This window comes from Erpetoichthys calabaricus, chromosome 11, assembly GCF_900747795.2.
Source record: "Erpetoichthys calabaricus chromosome 11, fErpCal1.3, whole genome shotgun sequence".
NCBI lineage: Eukaryota > Metazoa > Chordata > Cladistia > Polypteriformes > Polypteridae > Erpetoichthys > Erpetoichthys calabaricus.
In genome coordinates this window covers 23,934,866-23,955,095 of record NC_041404.2, presented here as the reverse complement: position 1 = coordinate 23,955,095, position 20,230 = coordinate 23,934,866, and the positions used below count along the sequence as shown (strand labels likewise).

The 20,230-nt window shown below is 37.0% G+C and overlaps 1 protein-coding gene across 10 annotated transcripts in view; it reads right to left on the bottom strand.

The window, feature by feature from the left end:
* The window catches only part of rapgef6 (Rap guanine nucleotide exchange factor (GEF) 6), a 287,599-nt gene that overhangs the window by 107,227 nt on the left and 160,142 nt on the right, over positions 1-20,230 (bottom strand). The window contains exon 1 of one of the 10 annotated variants that reach the window (XM_028812822.2): positions 184-318. The exons of the other annotated variants lie outside the window; for them this stretch is intronic. Coding sequence (XP_028668655.1) covers positions 184-237 — 54 coding nt within the window. The 5' untranslated portion in view covers positions 238-318. Of the gene's footprint in view, positions 1-183; positions 319-20,230 lie in introns of those variants that run through there. 10 annotated transcript variants of the gene reach the window in all.

The following is a 20,230-nucleotide window of genomic DNA, read 5'->3' as shown; positions in this document are numbered from 1 at the left end:
AGTCTGTGCAGACTAAACTGCAGAATGATAGCCACTTTTTTGCATATTACAAAGAATATAACACAGTAACAAACTGAAAATACAAATACTATATAATTTAGAAATTCATGCAACACACAAAAAGACATAATCCTATTCATGGGGGTGGCTGCAAACCCAATGAGGATTTCCAAATCTGCTTACTTTGGAGGACCAGGGCTGCAAACAGTTGGCATAGCAACGGACAAGGAAAGCCATTTCCTAGGCAAGGATGTAAAGTTTCTTCTTTTTCCAGGAAAAAAATAAATAATAAGCTAAATATACATGCTATCCTTTGCTTTTGTTATGTAGAAAAGGTTTGCTTTACAGCAAAAAATAAATAAATAAAGCAGCTGCTTCAAGTTATAGACTTTCTTCAGGCAAGAGGATGAGGTTGAAGGAGAAGAAACAGGTTGCTTTCAATGGCAACTTCCCAGGACATCAAACCTCAGCTGTTAATGAATAGGTTTCAAGAAATTAAAAGTGTGCTCAAGGTTAAAATGAGAAACAAAAAATAAATAAATAAACGTAAGAAATGTACTAAAATAGTATGATACAGTACTGCCAAATGCAACTTTTGGAATCAGGCTCAGAGATATTCCATAAAGAGAGTTTAATATTCCTGGTAGGTCACTTGCAGAGAGGATAGGGAGCTGAAAGCATTTTGTCTTGTCTCATAGGTATAATCCACTTGAAGACTTGAAAAACATGCCAGTCTTGCAGTTTAGCACACATCTTCAATCCAGAGATGTTAGCAAAAATCTGCAACACCTTTTAAAGTTCTTGCATTTGAGTATATATCTTGAAAAGAACAAAAAAGAGAGAGAGAGGTGCAGGAGACAGTGCTAACCCTGCTTTCCTTTAATTGTCACTAACTAATGCACAAGCTACTCATCACTTCAAAACACCTCTAGAGAGGGAGAAAGTAAATGCCGCATAGCCGAGCCTTCTGAATTATCCAAACCTTTGCCATCTTTCTGTGAACGTGTTGATCTTGCATACATATGTCGGCTTGTGCCTCTAACTCCTACTGAATCCCTCAAGCAGTTGCTAGATATTTTCCCTTCCTTTCCCGGTTGCTCCTCTCAGAAGAAACTCCCATCGATTGGGTGCTCTGCTGCAAGATGAAACATCTAATAATGTGGCAGGGAGAAGAGGCGGGGGGAGTGGGAGGAGAATAGAGCTAAAAAGATGACATCACCTGTGTAAGAGAGCAAGCACTTGGGAAACTGCATTAAACCAATTGGCTATCTGGCAGATGCAGCTAGCAATGCTTTTCTATTGATCATGCAGCACATTGCTGAGTGCAGTTATTTATATATTTAAAAATAAAATGAATCCACTAGTAATTGCAAACAATGAAAATGATGTACTTATAAGTAGACACAAACATTATGCTTTACACAGTTGTTGCTAAACAGAAAAAGATCTTTATTTAATAAATCATAAATAACCACTTCCCATTCAAAAAATTCTGAAAAAAATGATTCCTTTGGATTTTATTTTTCTCCCTCTAATTCATAGAATATGCATTTTTGAGGAAGGAATTCTCAGCAGCTTGTTTTATGAAACTAGGTAAAAGACAAACATTATTCAATTAGCCTTGAGAAATGAGTGTTTGTGGTGTGTTATAAGGGGGTGCTGTCACGATACATCTGTAGATTAGATCCTAATCATCTTAACTCCAAATTCACCAGGGACACAATATCATTCATACCTGCTGCTGAAGCATGACATTTTTATTAATTGATTTACAATACTGATCTTAACATCCCTTTGAAGCACATGGATTATACTATGAAAGCTCCTATTAAAATATTGAATAATTATATAGATGTATCCCATATCTCATTTTGTTTAAATTTTTTTAATGCTCTGTAATGCATTCATTTGCTTATTTATCCCTATTGATTGATTGGCTGGATACACTCGGTATTTTACTTGATTAAGACATTTAACACGTTGTTACTTATTTATCTATGCAAAGCTTTGAGAGTGTTCTCTGAGATGGGTTTTGTGATAATACCTAACATGAAAGCAACCATACACAAAACAGATATCCTGAGAAAATAAATCTGTATTTTTATTTAGTCCAACCATACACGTCACCATTTACAACTTATCATATAAGGCTTTTTTTAGTGGCAATGTGATATAATGTAGTTTTTGATTTGAGAAGCTTTTAATATTTTCAGCTGAAAGGCAGCAGGTATGCCAAGCCATAAGAAATTCAAAAAATAAAGGCTGCAATGGAGGAGGAGTAAACAAAAAGGAAAAAAGAGCCTGTCTGCATTCATAATTATGTATGTGCAGGGTTCTAACTTGAAAGATAAATGGTATAGCTTCACTAACAATGCATAACAAATGCATTACAGTATTGTATAGTTTGTGATAAATATTACCTTATCAGTTTATTAAAAAAGCAAATAAAGTATTAATATTTGAACTTTTTAAGATATAATTTATTTACTAGCTAATTTACAATAAAACATACAGTTCAATCAACACAATACTCACATGCTTCATATCACATATTAACAGTTCACCTTCACATAAACAGCATCTATTTGCATCACAAAAAAAAAATCAAAACCCAGACACACATCATAAAAATTACTGTAGTCAAGCACAGGAAACCTCACCCCCAGTGTAAACTGGTTGATAGTAAAGTATTTAGTTTCTCATGGTGCTGCCCTGATAAAAATCTTTAATATAAAATAATAAATCTAACACACTAAGAAAAACAATGTTAATATCTTCTTTCTTTTACCAGTCTTGCACCAGGCTCAATAATGGGAACTAAATTCTATTTCCTTTCTGTCTGCCCTCCAATAAAGGATGACATCATCCTTTTCCACCAGCAGCCAATCAGTGGGCAGCACATGTAACTCCCCTGAGAAGCTTATCCAAGAGCAACTGTATGCAGTGCTACCAAGCCGACAAGAGATGCAAGTAGAAACACTGACCCTGATCTTGCGTACTGATAACCACACACCTTAAAAAAAAGCCTCATAAAGTGTTAGGTTCAATCTAACAGACAATGGCTAAAGCCTGTTAGAAATTCAATACTAAGAAACATTAATATGTTTACTAAATAACTGGCACACGTTCAACTGAATACAGTTCTCTAATGTGCATGCATTTCCCCTATTCATGTTTGAATTACCACAAGCTGCATTGTATGCTTTTTTTACAGCACCACAGTATATTCAAAGAATACGACTGTTATTTTCTTTCACTTAAAATCCATAAAATTGTTTTAATTAAAGCTTGTGTAAAGCTAGATAAAGAGTCAGTTACTGCTTTGTTTTTTTCTTCCTTTCATGTATGAGTACACTGCATAAAATATCTCAAGGAATAAATTTCATTAAATATAAGGAAAGTGATACATAAATCTTAGTTTTTGGGTTTTGCCTTTAGATTTTATGCAGCATACATTTTAAAATATTTTTCAATGTTTCTTGAAAGAACGGTGTCTATACTAATCTGCTGTGATCTCCACAAATCTATACATCACTCAACATTCACAATGAGTCCCAGTGCAAAGCTCTTTAAATAGCAATTAATGTCTCAGCCTCTTGCTTGTACAAGCAACTGTTTCTGATTTCCAGCCATTCTTTTGAATGCAAAATTTAGGAATCCGAACCAAACAGGCAGATATGTAATGTCTCTCAAGCACGTACAAACGTTTGTTATGTTGCAGCCTTATGCTAAAATTGTCTGAATTCATTTTTTCCACATCAAGCAACGCTCAATACCCCAAAATACCTAGCCAAAAAACGGATTTTAGAAATTTTTGCTAGGTGTTCTTTGCTATCTCAGATCCTTTCCTGTTATCTTACTTCTGGGATATACCCCACCATCCACAGCTCCTAAAATTGTATTCTGATTGTGAACCATGACCTAACAGGATATTACGTGTTTTACTTATTCCTAATGGGGTTATATACATAGCCTCACTGAAGTCTATAGTTTAACTTCATCTATTCCTCACCAGGTCCAAAGATAAATCTAACACAACAACACATAGCAAATTTTATTTTGTCATTATTCAACAAAAATACAACAACATATATAAACTATGTGTGAAAAAAATAAGTATTGCCTTTCTGCTTCCACATCACTTAAAGTAATTAAATCCAGGTGCTTCTACTCCAGTACATCAGATTAGCTAATGATCACAAATCACTGTCCCCCCTACATGAAGACAGAACCTTTGCCAGTTCATACTGGAGCATTTACATTCACAGTAACAAAAAGCTAAGGCCAAAAGATATCTGTAATGACCTCAGAGAATCATATCTTACTGCACATTAGTCTGTTAAGGGGCATGTGGAAACTTCTAAATAATCTGAAGTCAAATCACTTACTTTCAAAGACAGAATATTCAATACAGCTGGAAATCTTCACAGGAGTGAGCATCTAACAAATTCAACCCAAGTTATGACTCACAGAAATCAAAAAAGGCTACACCTAGGTATCTCCAGGCCTCTGTCATGAGGCTAAATACTATACAGTAGATGTCAACTCTTACTACACAAAGGCTAAACAATTCTGACTTTCATAGACAGATACCCAAGAGAATATTCTTCTCTAATAATAATAATAAATAATAATAATACATTTTATTTATATAGCACCTTTCCCATGCTCAAGGCACTTACAGAATATAATAAAGAACTACAGCGTATACAGTATATAGCATTGTACAAACCAGATAAATAAATAATGAAGATTAAGACAGTGAATTCTGAAAAAAAAAGAAACAGACAACATAATTGATGGTCTAGCACACACACACAGGTTACATTAGCATCTTGACAGAGAAGCAAACTGAGAGAAGGGTAATAAAGTCAAATTGAGCTAAAAGCCTTCCTGAACAGAGTTGAGTTTTGAGTTGTTTTTTAAAAGAATTCATGGAGTCAGCTGACCTGATTAATTTTGGTAGGTCATTCCAAAGTCTGGGCGCTATACAGCTGAAGGCCCTGTGACCCATGGAGTGTAGATTAGTGAGGGGCACAACAAGATTGCCAGAATCAGAGGACCTTAGTGGGCGGGCAGGCATATAGTGATGGAGAAGGTCACTGATGTAGTTTGGCGCAAGGTTATTTAAGGCTTTGTAAGTTATTAGTAGGATCTACAAAAAGTGAGAACCTCAAAACACCCAGGGCAACATACTGAGAAAAAGGTAACTGGTCATTATCCACACTGTAATATTAGGCAAAAATCAATTATCTCATACGAACTGTCAAGCACAGCGATGGAGGAATGATGATTTGGGAAGTACATAAATGTCTCAAAATCAATCATTCAGCCACTATAAATATCTTTTTATTCCATTCTAAAACTGAATGGCCAAAAAAAGGCAAGTAATGGAACAAGATCTGATCTCACTTTACAAGGATGCTGTGGCAGACCCCTTAGAGAGCAATGTGCAAGTGAATGCCCAAAAACACTAATAATCTGGACATGTTATAAGGCGGAGTGGATCAAAATCATTGAATACAATGGACATACTTGCACAGAATACTATTAATTTAAGGATGGCAATATTATTAATTCCTCTACTAAATTTTCTCCTGAGGCTTCTCTAAATTGGCTTACTTGTCACTTAATATTACATTTACTTAATTGTAAAACTTCTGAGTACTAAATTATCATTGTTATTTGCAAGCATCATGATGGCAAATTAATTTCTTTGAATACTAGAGCTTTGTTTCTATTTTCAATTATCAACTTACTTTAGCTTTATATTCTCTTACTTTTTACTCAATTCTAATAGACATCTATTAACAGAACCTAATTCAATAAATAAAAAAATCCATGGTAATACTACCAGAAAAAGGTAACTTAGGAAGGCTCTGTGCCTACATGACAGTATATTAACCTTATTCCTGTTAATACAGTGAAAGGGGGTATTACCTAAACATAAAAGAGTTACAAACTGCTTATATGTTATTAAAGTTGAATGAGCTACCACCTTATCAATATGAGGGACTTTCAGCCATGCTATTCTCTGGTCTTTTCCTATTATCCAATTCCAACTTTTCATGGGATGTATCATTTTTACTCTTAATTGAACCACATTTATTTACACAAGAACATATACAAAATTTGTGAACCATGTTTGTTGTCTTAATTACATCTTAAATAATTTCTTCACAAGTTCAGAGGACATAAAGTGCAGTGTATGCTGATCCACTGAAAATGGCTGCAAGCAAACAATAGGGAGGGGGGAGATGCAAATGTTCAATAAGTCATCCCTTCATGCAAAAAGAACTAATTCAAAACAGTATAATCAAACTAACTGAAATAAGAAAAATACTGAATGAAGAGCAGAAATTTGTCACCAGAAACACTCCAATCTATGTCTGCACTTCTGGTCTGTTAAAATAACACCACAAAATCTTTCCAAAACATAATCTTATTTTTCATTGTCTAGCTCGATACACTCAGGAATTCCTCCCCCACCCAGTTCCTGAAAGGCACTGTGGACAGACAGGCAGGCTGCTGCTATGGGGGCACCTCTGAAATTCAGTTGTATCTTCCAGAAGTTGCTCACTGATGTGCCACAAAAGCAAATCTGATTTGATCATCACCCATATTTGAAGTGCTAAATAAAATGAAAATATGATCCATCCCCAGGGTGAACGGGGAGGGGGTGCAGGTTGTCATCTCGACAGGGATGATGTCATTGTCTAAAATTAGCTACAGCAGCAGTAGCAGCAGAGGCAGCTGCTGCTGTGGTAGAGGAAACGATAACATTTAGTTTCATTAGACCATTTTCGTTGCTCATAAGAGTGCCATTTCCAGGGTGCAGATCTGTCCCTGTAGTGTGAATATGTACTTTAATTGGAAAACTTTGTGTAATCATTTCAGTTCATAATTAAAACTCCAGAATCCACATTCTTTTGGACACAAACATGCACCAGCTGGATTTTACCTCAGAGATTTTTCATTAAGAAAATCTTTCTAAGTACTACAAAATCATGTAACTCTTACCACTATAAGCTAAATTTGTCATAATATGTAAACAAAAATGAACATTCATAAGACAAGAGATAAATGAAGTCTTCTCAACGTGGGACCTCAGGGTGAGGACCTGCCTCTCCTGTTCATTCTAACCTCCGGCTGAGTATGGAATAAAGAAAGTTTGAAAAGATAAAATACACAATTGCTGCAGTTCTAAAAAAAAAAAAAACAAAAAAGAAACATAATGCTATTTATTACACAACTCCACCACAACTTTACAGAAAAAAGAAGTATACAATTTAAATTATGCACTGGGAGTAAGTATGATGCATGATAGCCTTTTTGAACAATCAATATATATTAAAAAGGTGACTAGAACATCAAATATGAAAGTTGGAAATAATAAAAGTAATCAACATGGCACGTAAAAACTAGTGATGCTGACAGCAGTTGTCCTCAAATCATCTAACTGGAGAAACAAGGATTTTATGACATATGCAGACAGGATAACGTTTGAAATCACTCTTGCAAAAAATTTAGATAGCAACATTTTCATAAGCCGTGATAACTGCTTACCCAAAAAAAAAAAAAAAGGAACCACAGACGATTTAACAAAAAAAGGTTTACAACAGCAGTCAACTTATTGCTAAAGATTATGTTCTATGTGCATTACCAGGTACAGCAGAAATGGTGCTCATGTGTGTGTTTACAAAAAGTGCCACAGGAAATGTGGCAAGACAGACTTGACTGGCAAGTACCTGTAATTATGATCTGACTACAAGGAAAAAAAAGACAAAATTAAAAGCACTGGAACCTAAGGCAGCTTTTTCAATTGGTGTTTATGAAACAGTATAATCAACTTACTTGCACTGTTCATAAATGCCCAAATCTTAACTACATTTTAAAATGTTTGGGTTTCGATTCATTCAAGATTTTTAATGGGCAATCTAATCTTCAGAAAAATATATTAAGTATATATGACCTTGAATTTGCAATCCACACTTTAGCAAGATTTATGAGGCCCATGCATAATATCGGTACACAAGTCAAAAATATAATCAGCATAGCAAGGAAACAAGAAATAATACTACTTCTGATAATGAAGAAACTTTGTTAGTCATTAGATGGGCATGGCTATGCAGCAGTAGTAATGGCTTATCTCTTTCAAGGCCATACCAGCATTTGCACATAAACATTGTGCAAACAGAGCAACTCCGCTTTTGGAACAAAACAAAAGGTCAGAGGAAATATGTCAGTTAGAGAAGCCTCTTATTAACCATATATGCAGGCACTAGCCTTTGGATGGAAACTGTAGGTCTTGCTTTAGACACCATTTATATTCCACAGGAAAATGATTAATTTACAGTTGGTGAAACAATTACAGTAATAAGTAGAAACCTAGAACATATTATATGTACATGTTGAAAATGGAAGAGAAAAAGATTTAAGCTGCGCTGAAAGGCAATGCACCATTACAATTACTATCAAATGGCCAGAATCCCAACACTTCACCAAAGTCATTTTCCTTGGCTATTTAATGGCTTTTCAACAATACTCAGGGTATCAAATTAATATGTATTCCAAATGATGTAAGAACTAAATCTATTTTTACGTGTACATTAACATAGTCTGCTATAGTATTTAATAGGTGTAAAGACTAAAAATTATATCTTTCTACAGTAAAATCCTTGACTTTATGCATACACTGCATAGATGATGTTGAAGAGCTAAGGGAAAATTAGGATATGCTTATCCTCCATTCAGTTTTTAACCCATTTTTTACATATATGGCTGTAGGTAGCCAGAACGTAGCCAGCAAATTAGGGCAGTAGGTACAAATCAGCCCTGGAAGTGTCACCAACCCTTCAGAGGGAACTCCCATACACAATGGCTAATTTTGAGTTGCCAATTAACCTGTCATGCAAACCTTAAAACTTAAAATTACAAAAGTGGAAACTGACTATTCAGCACAATTTGGTCATTACGCTGTCCTCCTGCTACAGCACTACTGCAGGACAAAGTGGGCACCATCCATTCTATTGGGCTTTAGTAGTGCGCCAAGCCTGTTAAGAAACCATGTTTAACAGGGATGCAAGCATCCAGCTGTGCCTTCCCCCACTTGCATTCCAAATTAAGTTACTGAACTCCAGCTTGAACCAGGATCTGTCTGGACTTCATCTGACAAAAAAGTGTAAAACGGGGTTGAACTGACATCTCTCCAGAGGTTCCTCTGCAGACTTTTTGAGCCAGAATGCATGAAATAGACTCAGGCTACAACAAGGACCTATTATTCCAGGAATGGCAACGAAGATGGACAAAAGAACCCAACTATTAGAAGACACTGATTTTGTAACTGGAAGTGACTTTAATCCAATCAACAGAGGGTTCAACCTTCCTTTAAAACTCTCTGCACCATCCTGAAGAAACTCTCTAGGATAAATGCTAGATCCTCACTAAACTCCCTAGCGATTCTCCCTGGGTACCCACTTGGGGATTCTGTCAGGGAGAGAGAAATATGTAAAATGAACTTCTGACACCTGGTCTCTGAAACCTAAAAAGTTTTGACCTGCTCTTCCTTGGAGAAGCAGCCATCACTTCAAGAAGGGAACTTCAGCATCTAAACTCTTGTGCTAGAAAGAGTAATGCTTTTTCCTAAGTTGCTGACAGCACAGTAAAGAGACTAAAATCAGAAAGCAAGCCGAGAACGCAGCAGCATAACACTGACAAGGATCTTGCAGCAAAGAGAAAGAGTGCACTCCAACACATGAAGAAACCTCCTCTTGAATAAGGAACAAAAACAAAGCAACAACACCAAGCAACATCGGACCTCATTCATGAAGACTTTGTATCATAAAACTATTTATCTGTGCCGAAATAAAGTAGAACTCTAAATAACCAGTAAACAGCCAGCATGAATGTTACATTGTTTGTTTGTTTAGTCTGTCTTACATGTCAATACATACAGTATATCCATTTACCATCCTTCTATAATCATTGTGTTTATCAATAAATTGTGTTATTCTGTTCTTAAAAACAAGTGTGCTTCAGTTACTTTGATACAAGTCTAAAGGCTAGAGACCTGCTGCCTACAACACAGAAAGGTAAGGTAAACAAAGTATAAAGTACTGCCAAAGATATAACTGATAATTAATCAAACAACTTACCATTTCTTTTTCTATCCCACATTATTATTGCATCATCCTGGGTTAGTTAATTTTAAACAAATCGGTCACTACATTGCACAAACATCTATGTTTACTCTGCTTTGCAAAGAAAATACATTTGAAATCAGTTTCCACTTACGAACATTAATGCTTCATTTTTGTTTTTGCTATATTTTTCAAGTACTGTATAACTTTATGATCAACTGGTACTTAGTGGCACTAAAATAAGTAGACTACAATACAGCAGACTTCTTGGAAGTGATAAAATATTGCCTTACAATACTTACGAAGACAAGAACAAGAATATACAATAAGCACATGTGGTACAAACAAAAAATAGCATAATTCAAAAACAGAGGAAACAACTCCTTAAAATTGCCTCCCATCTATTTCAGAATCATATTCAGCATTCTATTCTTCACTTAATCTTAGAATAAAATATGTGGAGCAAATCTAGCTTGTGTAACTGCTGTGATGTCAGTATTTATGGTCTCTTCCAGTGAACTCTCATAGGTTGAGAGCCATAAACCCAAATGAAACTATGACCAGCATATTCTAGGTATACTGCACTGACGGTATTTATTCTTTGATAACATTTGCTAAAATTTCAACTAGAGAAAATACACAAAGAGGTCAATTAAGTTAGTTGAATTTACAAAATAACAAAAGTGAAATGGGACTTGGACTGCAACAAAATACTATATCTTCTGACTTGAAAGGCTGTCTACCGAAACAAGGAATTCTGAACATTCCTCTCTGAAAAAGTGTGGGCATCCCCCATGAAAGGATCTTAAATATCACTCCATTTGTTGAAATTTTAGTAGCAGTACTAGTAGGAGTAGAAGCAGCACTTTCATATGTAGAGTACAGTGAAATTCTTACTTGTATATTGGACCAACATGCAACACATCATCATCCTCCAATGCACTGATACACTTACAGTAAGAGGAAAAGCCATGTGGAATTACAGTCAAGAGTCCCTCTTGTTCCACATTCGGTTGTCATACAACAAATATTAGAAGAGTAAATGTGTGTGACTCAAGAGCAATTCTGTTCTAGTCCATTTCTTAAAAGCAATCAACTCCTAATTTATGTTAAAAAAATGCAATTTGTTCAAGGCATATTTAAGTCGAGACTTTAAAATCTATTTTTAAGGTTGCTGAACTGAAACAATTAATGTGGATACCTATGGTTTAGACTTGTGTCCATATATTCTTATCTTTTTTTTTTTTTTTTTTACTACAGGAATATGGGAAACCTATGAAAAAGAATGATAAAAGAATACGTAAAGTTGTTTCAACAACTTTAAGACTGCAATTATTTTTCATTAAACTTTAAACCAGGGTAGAAAAAACACTTGAGATAAAAGCACCAAATGTGTGAAGAAAACTTTCACTTTCAACATCCGGCTAACAAGGCTCATTTGCAGGGTAAATACGTGACATGAGTAAGGTATATTGCTGTGGCAAAACCAGAAAAATTCCAACACGTACGTGCATATCATTGTTATCCTGTTTCATTACTCAGAGAAGCCACTGTATATCTGACACAGAATGAAACAGGAAATATTACACATTAGGTTTGAAATATGTGACATTCTTCTTGCTGTCCCCTAACAAGAAGCCACATTATACACATACAACTGAAATTATACACACACACATATTATTATTATATATATATATATATATATATATATATATATATATATATATATATATATATATATATATATATATATATGTAACAGATGACCGGGGCCCATAACTGGCCGGGATGCCCCTTCACCACATCTGCCAGGGGGACAAGGGTGGGAAGCCCAGTATCTCCCCCTGGACGTTAGATGGCAGCCTCCCTGGGTTGCAGCGGTGCCTCGGACTCCCCCAGGGCTTCATTGGGGTTGGAGTTCTGTGCAGCTCTGTGGGGTTCCGCAGGCACCGCTAGGTGGTGCTGCAACAGGAGCTGCTGGCTCCTTTTGGGCACTAGTTTCACCTTACCCGGAAGTGCAGCCGGATGTCGGCAATCAACCACCTGGAGCAGCGACTACCACTCAGCGGCCAAAATCAGGAGGTAATCTGTGTTGGGTCAGGAGCTATATAGCGTCTTCTTACAATATATATATAGGATTAAAAAAAAGTTTTTTTTAACTTAATTTAATTTTATTTTAACAGGCCGCTTAATGCGAGGCCAGTTAAGAGGGATTGTACTGTATATACATATACACACACACACACACACTTTTATATATATATACAGTGATCCCTCGCTATATCGCGCTTCGCCTTTCGCGGCTTCACTCCATCGCGGATTTTATATGTAAGCATATTTAAATATATACCGCGGATTTTTCGCTGCTTCGCGGGTTTCTGCGGACAATAGGTCTTTTAATTTCTGGTACATGCTTCCTCAGTTGGTTTGCCCAGTTGATTTCATACAAGGGACGCTATTGGCAGATGGCTGAGAAGCTACCCAGCTTACTTTCTCTCTCTCTCTCGCGCTGACGTAGGGGGGTGTGAGCAGGGGGGCTGTGTGCAGCTGCTTCCTGAAGGACATGCTGCATGGAGCTTCGCATACTTAAAAGCTCAAAGGGCACGTATTGATTTTTTTTATCTGTCTCTCGCTATCTCTCTCTCTCTGTCTTCCTGCTCCTGACAGAGGGGGTGTGAGCTGCCGCCTTCAACAGCTTTGTACCGGCGGTGCTTCGCATACTTAAAAGCCAAAAAGCCGTATTGATTTTTTTTTTGACTGCTTGCTTTGCACTCCTTTGAAAAGGAAGATATGTTTGCATTCTTTTAATTGTGAGACTGAACTGTCATCTCTGTCTTGTCATGGAGCACAGTTTAAACTTTTGAAAAAGAGACAAATGTTTGTTTGCAGTGTTTGAATAACGTTCCTGTCTCTCTACAACCTCCTGTGTTTCTGCGCAAATCTGTGACCCAAGCATGACATTCTAAAAATAACCATATAAACATATGGTTTCTACTTCGCGGATTTTCCTATTTCGCGGGTGGCTCTGGAACGCAACCCCCGCGATGGAGGAGGGATTACTGTATATATATATATATATATATATATATATATATATATATATACACACACTCATATACACATATCTCACAGAGCGGTAATTTTTTATAAATTTTTTATAAATATTAAGTTAGGCTGGAGTCTGCTGGTAATGGTGGGGCTCAAAGCTGTATTTCCATTTTGCTGACACGTCACTACCGTGTTTCCCCGAAAATAAGACCTACTCTGAAAATAAGCCCTAGCATGATTTTCAGGCTGCTCTGTAATATAAGCCCTACCCTAAAAATAAGCCCTGGACAAGATCGTCAGCTGAAAAGTAAGGCGCCTAAGGCCAGGTTTATATTTTACATGATGAGACACGAGTGCCCAAAACATCCATTAAATTCCGAGGACACCTTGCCACAATATCTCTGAAAAGGATGTTTAATGATTATATCCATCAATTCGGGGATGCACCCATTCCTGCAGTATCGGCACAAGACAGAAACAAAATCTCTGGACGGGGCAACAGCTCATCGCAAAGTGAACACAAGCACACACATACACTGGCGTCATTGTAGCTTCACCAAATCCCAAAACCTTCATGTCTTTGGATGGAAAACTGAGCACACTGTGGAAACCCACCAGGAATACATGCAAACTCCAGGCAGGGTTCACAAGGGACGTGACTCCCTGTGAGACAGCAGCGCTACCGCTTTGCCACTGTGCCACCCCATATGTGTAACTATTAGCAGTATTCATTATTTAAACAAAGTTAACGATTTATCTGTAAAATGTAACATACTTATTTTTAATGCATTTCATCATGAAAGTGATATCAAGTATAAATCTAAGAATTCTAAATGTGCAGAGAGCTGGAATATTATAAATTTAATGTGTTCTGTGTGGCGATGCTGCTTGCTGCTGCTGTCAGGTCAAGAGGAAGCCCCAGAAGCGTGTAGCAATTTAACAACTGGGTCAGTCTTAAGATGACGTTTACGACAGTCTACTTTAACGACAAAGTAAACTATCGGAATAAAGAGGACATTTCGAGTTTAAAGCTGAAATTTCCACTTTAATCACAAAATAGACATTTTCATTATGTCATTTTTTTTCTTTGTGGCTCAAATACGCCGCCGTCCATTCTGAAAGTATTGTAATGGTGCAAAAAAAAAAAAATTAATAAAAAAATAAAAAAAAAATTTAAAAAAAAAGCACAGAAGACTTTAAAAATGTATTGTGTCATTACTTTAGGGAATATGCGATGCTTGAATATCACAGCACCACAAATGCATTTGTATGTTGGCATTTTGCTTCACCATATCAAACCATTCATCAAACATCGAAGTACGCACATCAGAAGGATCCTAAAAGCGTCTGGAGTAGCAATAAATTCAGGTTGAAATTCAGGGTTTGAATGTGTGGAGTTATGACGATATTCCAGAAGAAAATGACATGACTGTATTTGGATAAATGTATATTGTTATACATGAATAAATATAAGATATCCCCTGAAAATTAGCCCTAGTGCATCTTATGGAGCAAAAATTAATATAAGACCCTGTCGTACTTTCAGGGAAATACGGTAGTTTCGAAATATTTTAAGCACTTAATTCCATGTATTAACTTACTCTCAAAACTTAATTGTCAATACAGCTTGGATGATGACTTGAATCAAAAATGGATAATAATATAAAGCTGTTTGTTCCTTTTTGATTTCCCCCGAAGCATAGCAGCCATACTGATTATGAGCTACAGTATACTAAACAGTTAATACATTCAAGAGTGACAAAATTAGGAACTCTGCTCTTATAATTAACAAAATAAATGCAGCAAAAATTCAGTTAAATATGAAGTCAATAAATAAAGTAAACTTTAATTAGTTAATAAGTAGACTTCATTAAATTTATTTTGTGCAACACGGTCATGCTATCATCCATCCATCCATCCATTTTCCAACCCGCTGAATCCGAACACAGGGTCACGGGGGTCTGCTGGAGCCAATCCCAGCCAACACAGGGCACAAGGCAGGGAACCAATCCTGGGCAGGGTGCCAACCCACCGCAGTCATGCTATCATATTTAGTCAAAATTAGAAAAGGTAAAGGCAGTGTCTAACTCTGCAGCACATGAAAACTCTGGTTACTTGTTGAGCAGTATGAGAAGGCTGCCACTTCTGACACTGCACCAGCTAATACCAACTTTACTAGACAAAGGTGTCCACCACTCATTAGAATTTGCAAAGCACTATAAAACCATCATATTATTTTGCAATATTTAAAATTTCATACCATTAAACTTACGAAAACCACATTTGGCAAAGGATGTCATCTTAATTAAAAGGAAGAAAATAAAAAAAAAGATTCCACAGAAACAAAATGCTCTACAGAATTTCTGTTCTTGGGCACAGTAGCCCTAGTTGCTTTGAACTTTAAAATCACAAGACTCCTATTTCAATCTCCACTTTTGACTTACTGTACAACTCTGAGCAAGTCACTTACCTTACTCCAATTGTAAAATAATAATTACGGTATAATAATAATGTATAGAATTATTCTACCAATCTATACTTCCAAAGAAGTTTTGAATGATATTTGCTTTATACTGTATTACTCCTTTTTACTATCAACAATTAGTTGTCTGTTTCAGGAAAATTAATAATTAATATTCTATAAAATTATGTTAGCATTTGTTCAATGCTTTGGAGAAAGGACACAGAGTACTAGTTCAACTACCAAATGCTAGGGCGATGTGGAAGTCACTGTGCAACATGGCACAGGTTTTATGTACAGTGTTCTCCCCAGAATTTTTTTCCAGCCGGGTGGCATGAAAAAGTAGCCAGGTGGGGCAGGACGGGGAAATTTGGTGGTGGGGAAAATTAAATGTGCACTATTTTTATTAGTTAATTATTATCAATTATTTTCCAATGCTCAGTATGACTTCCTTTTTTAAGGTTTGACACTTGTGCCATAATATTTTTATTAAATTTAAGAAGTATCCAATTCAGGATCCTGCAACCCTAACAAAAATTTTAAATAACAATTGTTATGACATAAACCAAGAGGCACAAGTATTGTCACTGTCAGGAAGAAAAGTGAAAACAATGGGGAAAAAAAGTATGGGAAACCTAATGAAGAAAAATTAAAAAATATTCTTCAAAGCCAACTTGCATATGCAGAAGGTATCTTCAGTTAAATATTTATTCTTCTTTTCTTCCAAGAAGCCCAGTTGTCTGCAGCTTTCCCATAATCAAAGTCCCCAGGATCTGGGCCCACCAAGGAGATCAGCATGAGATTATTTAGCGTGCTTTGATTCATGCGATTTCTCAAACATGTCTTGATCCTTTTAAGGGCAGAAAACTCCCTTTCACATTCAGCTGTGCTCACTAGCCCAACATGAGCTACTTTGGCTAAATTTGGAAATGACTCTCTGAGCTCTGACGTCGTTGCCATTTTTAGTAAAATCTGTTTTGGACTGAAGTCCAAAGTGGTGGCTCTGAGGCTAGGGATCTGCACTGGCAATCGGAAGGTTGCCGGTTCGAATCCCGTAAAGGGACTCTGCTCTGTTGGGCCCTTAAGCAAGGCCCTTAACCTGCAATTGCTGAGCACTTTGAGTAGTAGTAGCGCAAAGAATTATTAAGTCTTTGTATGACTGACTTCTGATCATTTTTGACGCAACTGTCCATTCTTGCCTACTACTTTCATATTTTAAAATTGGAGGGCTACCATTTTTGGAGTAGTGATCGAAAAGAATTTCAGCAGACTCACTTGAATTGTGAGTTTCTGCATTGAAAACTTTTGAAAAGCTGGAAATAATTGGCATGTCAGGGAATCTTGCATCTAGGTGCTTGACAGCTGTCTAGGTATTTATCATATATTATTATAAAGCTTAAAGCTCCCACAAAGGCATCTCTCTGCAAGTTATTTAACACAGACACAGATCTTTCAATTTGACCGATTCCTGTTTGCTCAAGTACACGCTTTCCTAACAGGTCAGCAGAATACTCAATGTGCGTTTTACTTTTTTCATGGTCCAGCAAGCTTTCTTTTCAAATTCTTGTGCATGGCACGTTTACCCAAGGTAACTCCCTCCTTGGGGGGTATTTGTTTGAATATTTCATGCACAATGAGCACCACATACCATTTCTTTGACCATTAGCCAATCAAAATCTTTAAATCATTGTTTGTTTATGCTGGATAAGCGGTGCTTAGATTTATCTATTGGCAGAGTGTGTGCTGAAGAGATTTAGATTTCCCCTGATGGACCAGCTTTGCAATGTCTTTGTCTGCAATTGCCACATCAGGAGTTGACGCCGCACCTTGATTAGTTTGTGGCGTCTCTTTTCTGAAATAACTGAGCGGTATTGTTTTCTGAACACTTTTTTTACTCATGTTTGTAAAATGTTTGGAAAAAATTAAAAGTACCTATGAATAAGGCTTTTGAGTGGGAAAGTGGGAGACTATTGGATATTCAATGCACACTTTGCACTACGACAGAGCAAGATATGAACAAAAAAGGAATGGCAGATGGGTCACTTTAACAAAACCCTCAGCAATGCAGAAAAAAAAAAAACTTTTCCATAGGAAACAGTGTGAGCTGCAAGGATTTCTGCACACTTGCAATATAGATGCAGGTCCAAATTTGAGCAAATATAAGAACGGCAGATGGGGTCACTTTAACAAAACCCTCAGTATGAGCAAATATAAAAACGGCAGAGGGAGTCACTTGAACAGGAACCACAGTGAGTGCTACAAGGATTTTTGCACACAGAACACACCTAATGCTTACAAAACTGTATATATATTGGTTTGCTATGTACTGAACATGAAGAGAGCAGCTGTACGCTTGGCAGCACTACACAGACTGCACTGACACCGAGAACAGAGACGACACTTCCTGACACCCTTTTTCTGATATCTGACAGGCTGGCTCCACTAGTCTTTTTTTATTTTATCAGTCCTCTTCTCGCCTGCCCACCTCCACATCCTCTTTGCTTGTGAACTGCCGCTCCGCCCCCACTATTAGCATGTACAGCCCCTTCTCACCCATCCACCTCTCCATACTCCTTGCTACTGTATTAAGCTAATACACCCCCGCTATTACCATGTATAGCCTCCTAACGAAAGCCCACCTCCCCATACTCTTTGCTTGTGAACTCTGCTCCGCCTCGTCCCCGCTAATAGCTTGTTCAGCATCGAGTGATCAGCAACATCCCGTCCCGCACCTCTACCCTCACCACTTGCGATCCTGCTTCTAAAATATTTGCCCACCCGCCCGCTCATCCCTTGCCATCTCTGCAGATCATTAGATCCGCCTGTGCCTGTATATCTGCGGCTGTCATCTTGCAATGTCATGCAAGATGGCAGCCAGGCGCTCAACTAAATTAGCAGAGCGGAGCGCCCAGCTAAAAGACGCTAGGGAGAACACTGATGTATTATAGAACAGGGGTAGGCAATGTCGGTCCTGGAGTGCCACAGTATGTGCAGGTTTTTGTTCCAACCCAGTTCCTTAACGAGAACTCAATTATTGCTGATGAAGCACATATTGCTTAAGTGACATTTTAATGCTTCATTTTAGTGGTCTCGCTTGTTAAGGTTCTCCAACCTTAATTGCTTATTTCAATCTTAAACTGCTGCATTCAGTGTTTTAATTGCTCCTTATTAGCAATAAGATGTAAAAGACAAAGCAGCCAGCAGTTCTCCAGCTAGCTTTTTTCCAATTACATCTGTGTGTGTTCATCATGCACGGTTTGATTTAATAAAACACTTAATAGAAAAATGTGACAGACTGAAAATGATCTGTTTTAGGCTTCAAATCATTTGGATGATATCCTTGGAAAGCCTTACATTGCACAGACTAACAAGCCATAAAATTAAATAAGGTCTGAGATTGGCAATGATTGGTTTCTAATTAAGCAATTGGGTTGGAATGAAAACCTGTAGCCACTGCGGCTCACCAGGACCGACATTGCCTACCCCTGTTTTACATCTTATTGCTAATAGTGAGTCTCCTTGAGGACCCTGGGAAAAGTGAGGCATATGGTATTGCCTCTAACCCTAAGTGAGACGTGAGACAGAGTTGGCAATGTGAATGTGCAAGCAATGGATGAAGCAGAAAAAAGTGTGGAGTTCCATGGAAGGAACTGTGGAATACTGGGATAGCATCAATGGCATTGGAAGGCAACTAAGGAAGGATACGGCACTTCAGACACTGAAAAAATAACCCCCATTATCAGCACCCCTCATACTCCCCCTATGATACATCCAACTCCAAAAACAAAGTTTCTTATAAGAAACTAAAGTCATGGAATGTACTGTATCAACTTAATTTACTGAGATATTACTATAAACTACAAAACTAAACATTACAATGAGTTGTTAACAGTCAACAGTAAATATGAAAAAACACCTTTCAGAAAAATACAGGAACCTCTAGTAGGTACAGAAACTAGTAATGAATATGGGTAGGGGAAAAAGGCACATATGATCTTAATGCCTTTCTGGTAAAGTGTGTAATGGTAAAGTTAAAATTCAAGTTCTCAAAACTTTATGCTAAGGATAAATCACAATAATGAGCCATATGAACTACTATGAAAGTAAATATCAGCCCTTTATGTTTTTATAATGTAGAAAGATTACATAGGATTGTGCAGAATAAAGGTTTACATAAAAGTGGGCTGAACAAAACTTAATTTCCTTTTTGAATGTTAAAAATAAAATCATTTTATTTCTTTGAAATCCTAAAACCATATTCCAAGTTCGATCAATAATTTATCTACCGGAATATGATAGAAAGTAGCAATCTCAAGGTTACTCATGCACAGTTGTGGCTCAGTGCGAGTCTAACATTCCAAGAAACAGGAGTTCAGGAGACTCCTCGCATGAAAACTCACATCAGGTGTTCTGCTTCTTCACGACAATGTGCCAGTTCACATGTCACATCAATCACAGGCTGCCATCCAAGAATGTGGGTTCCAGCAACTGAACCATCCACACTACAGTCCTGATCTGGCTCCCTCAGATTATTTCCTTTTCCAATTTTTGAAGAAATCTCTCCGTGCACAGCGGTTTT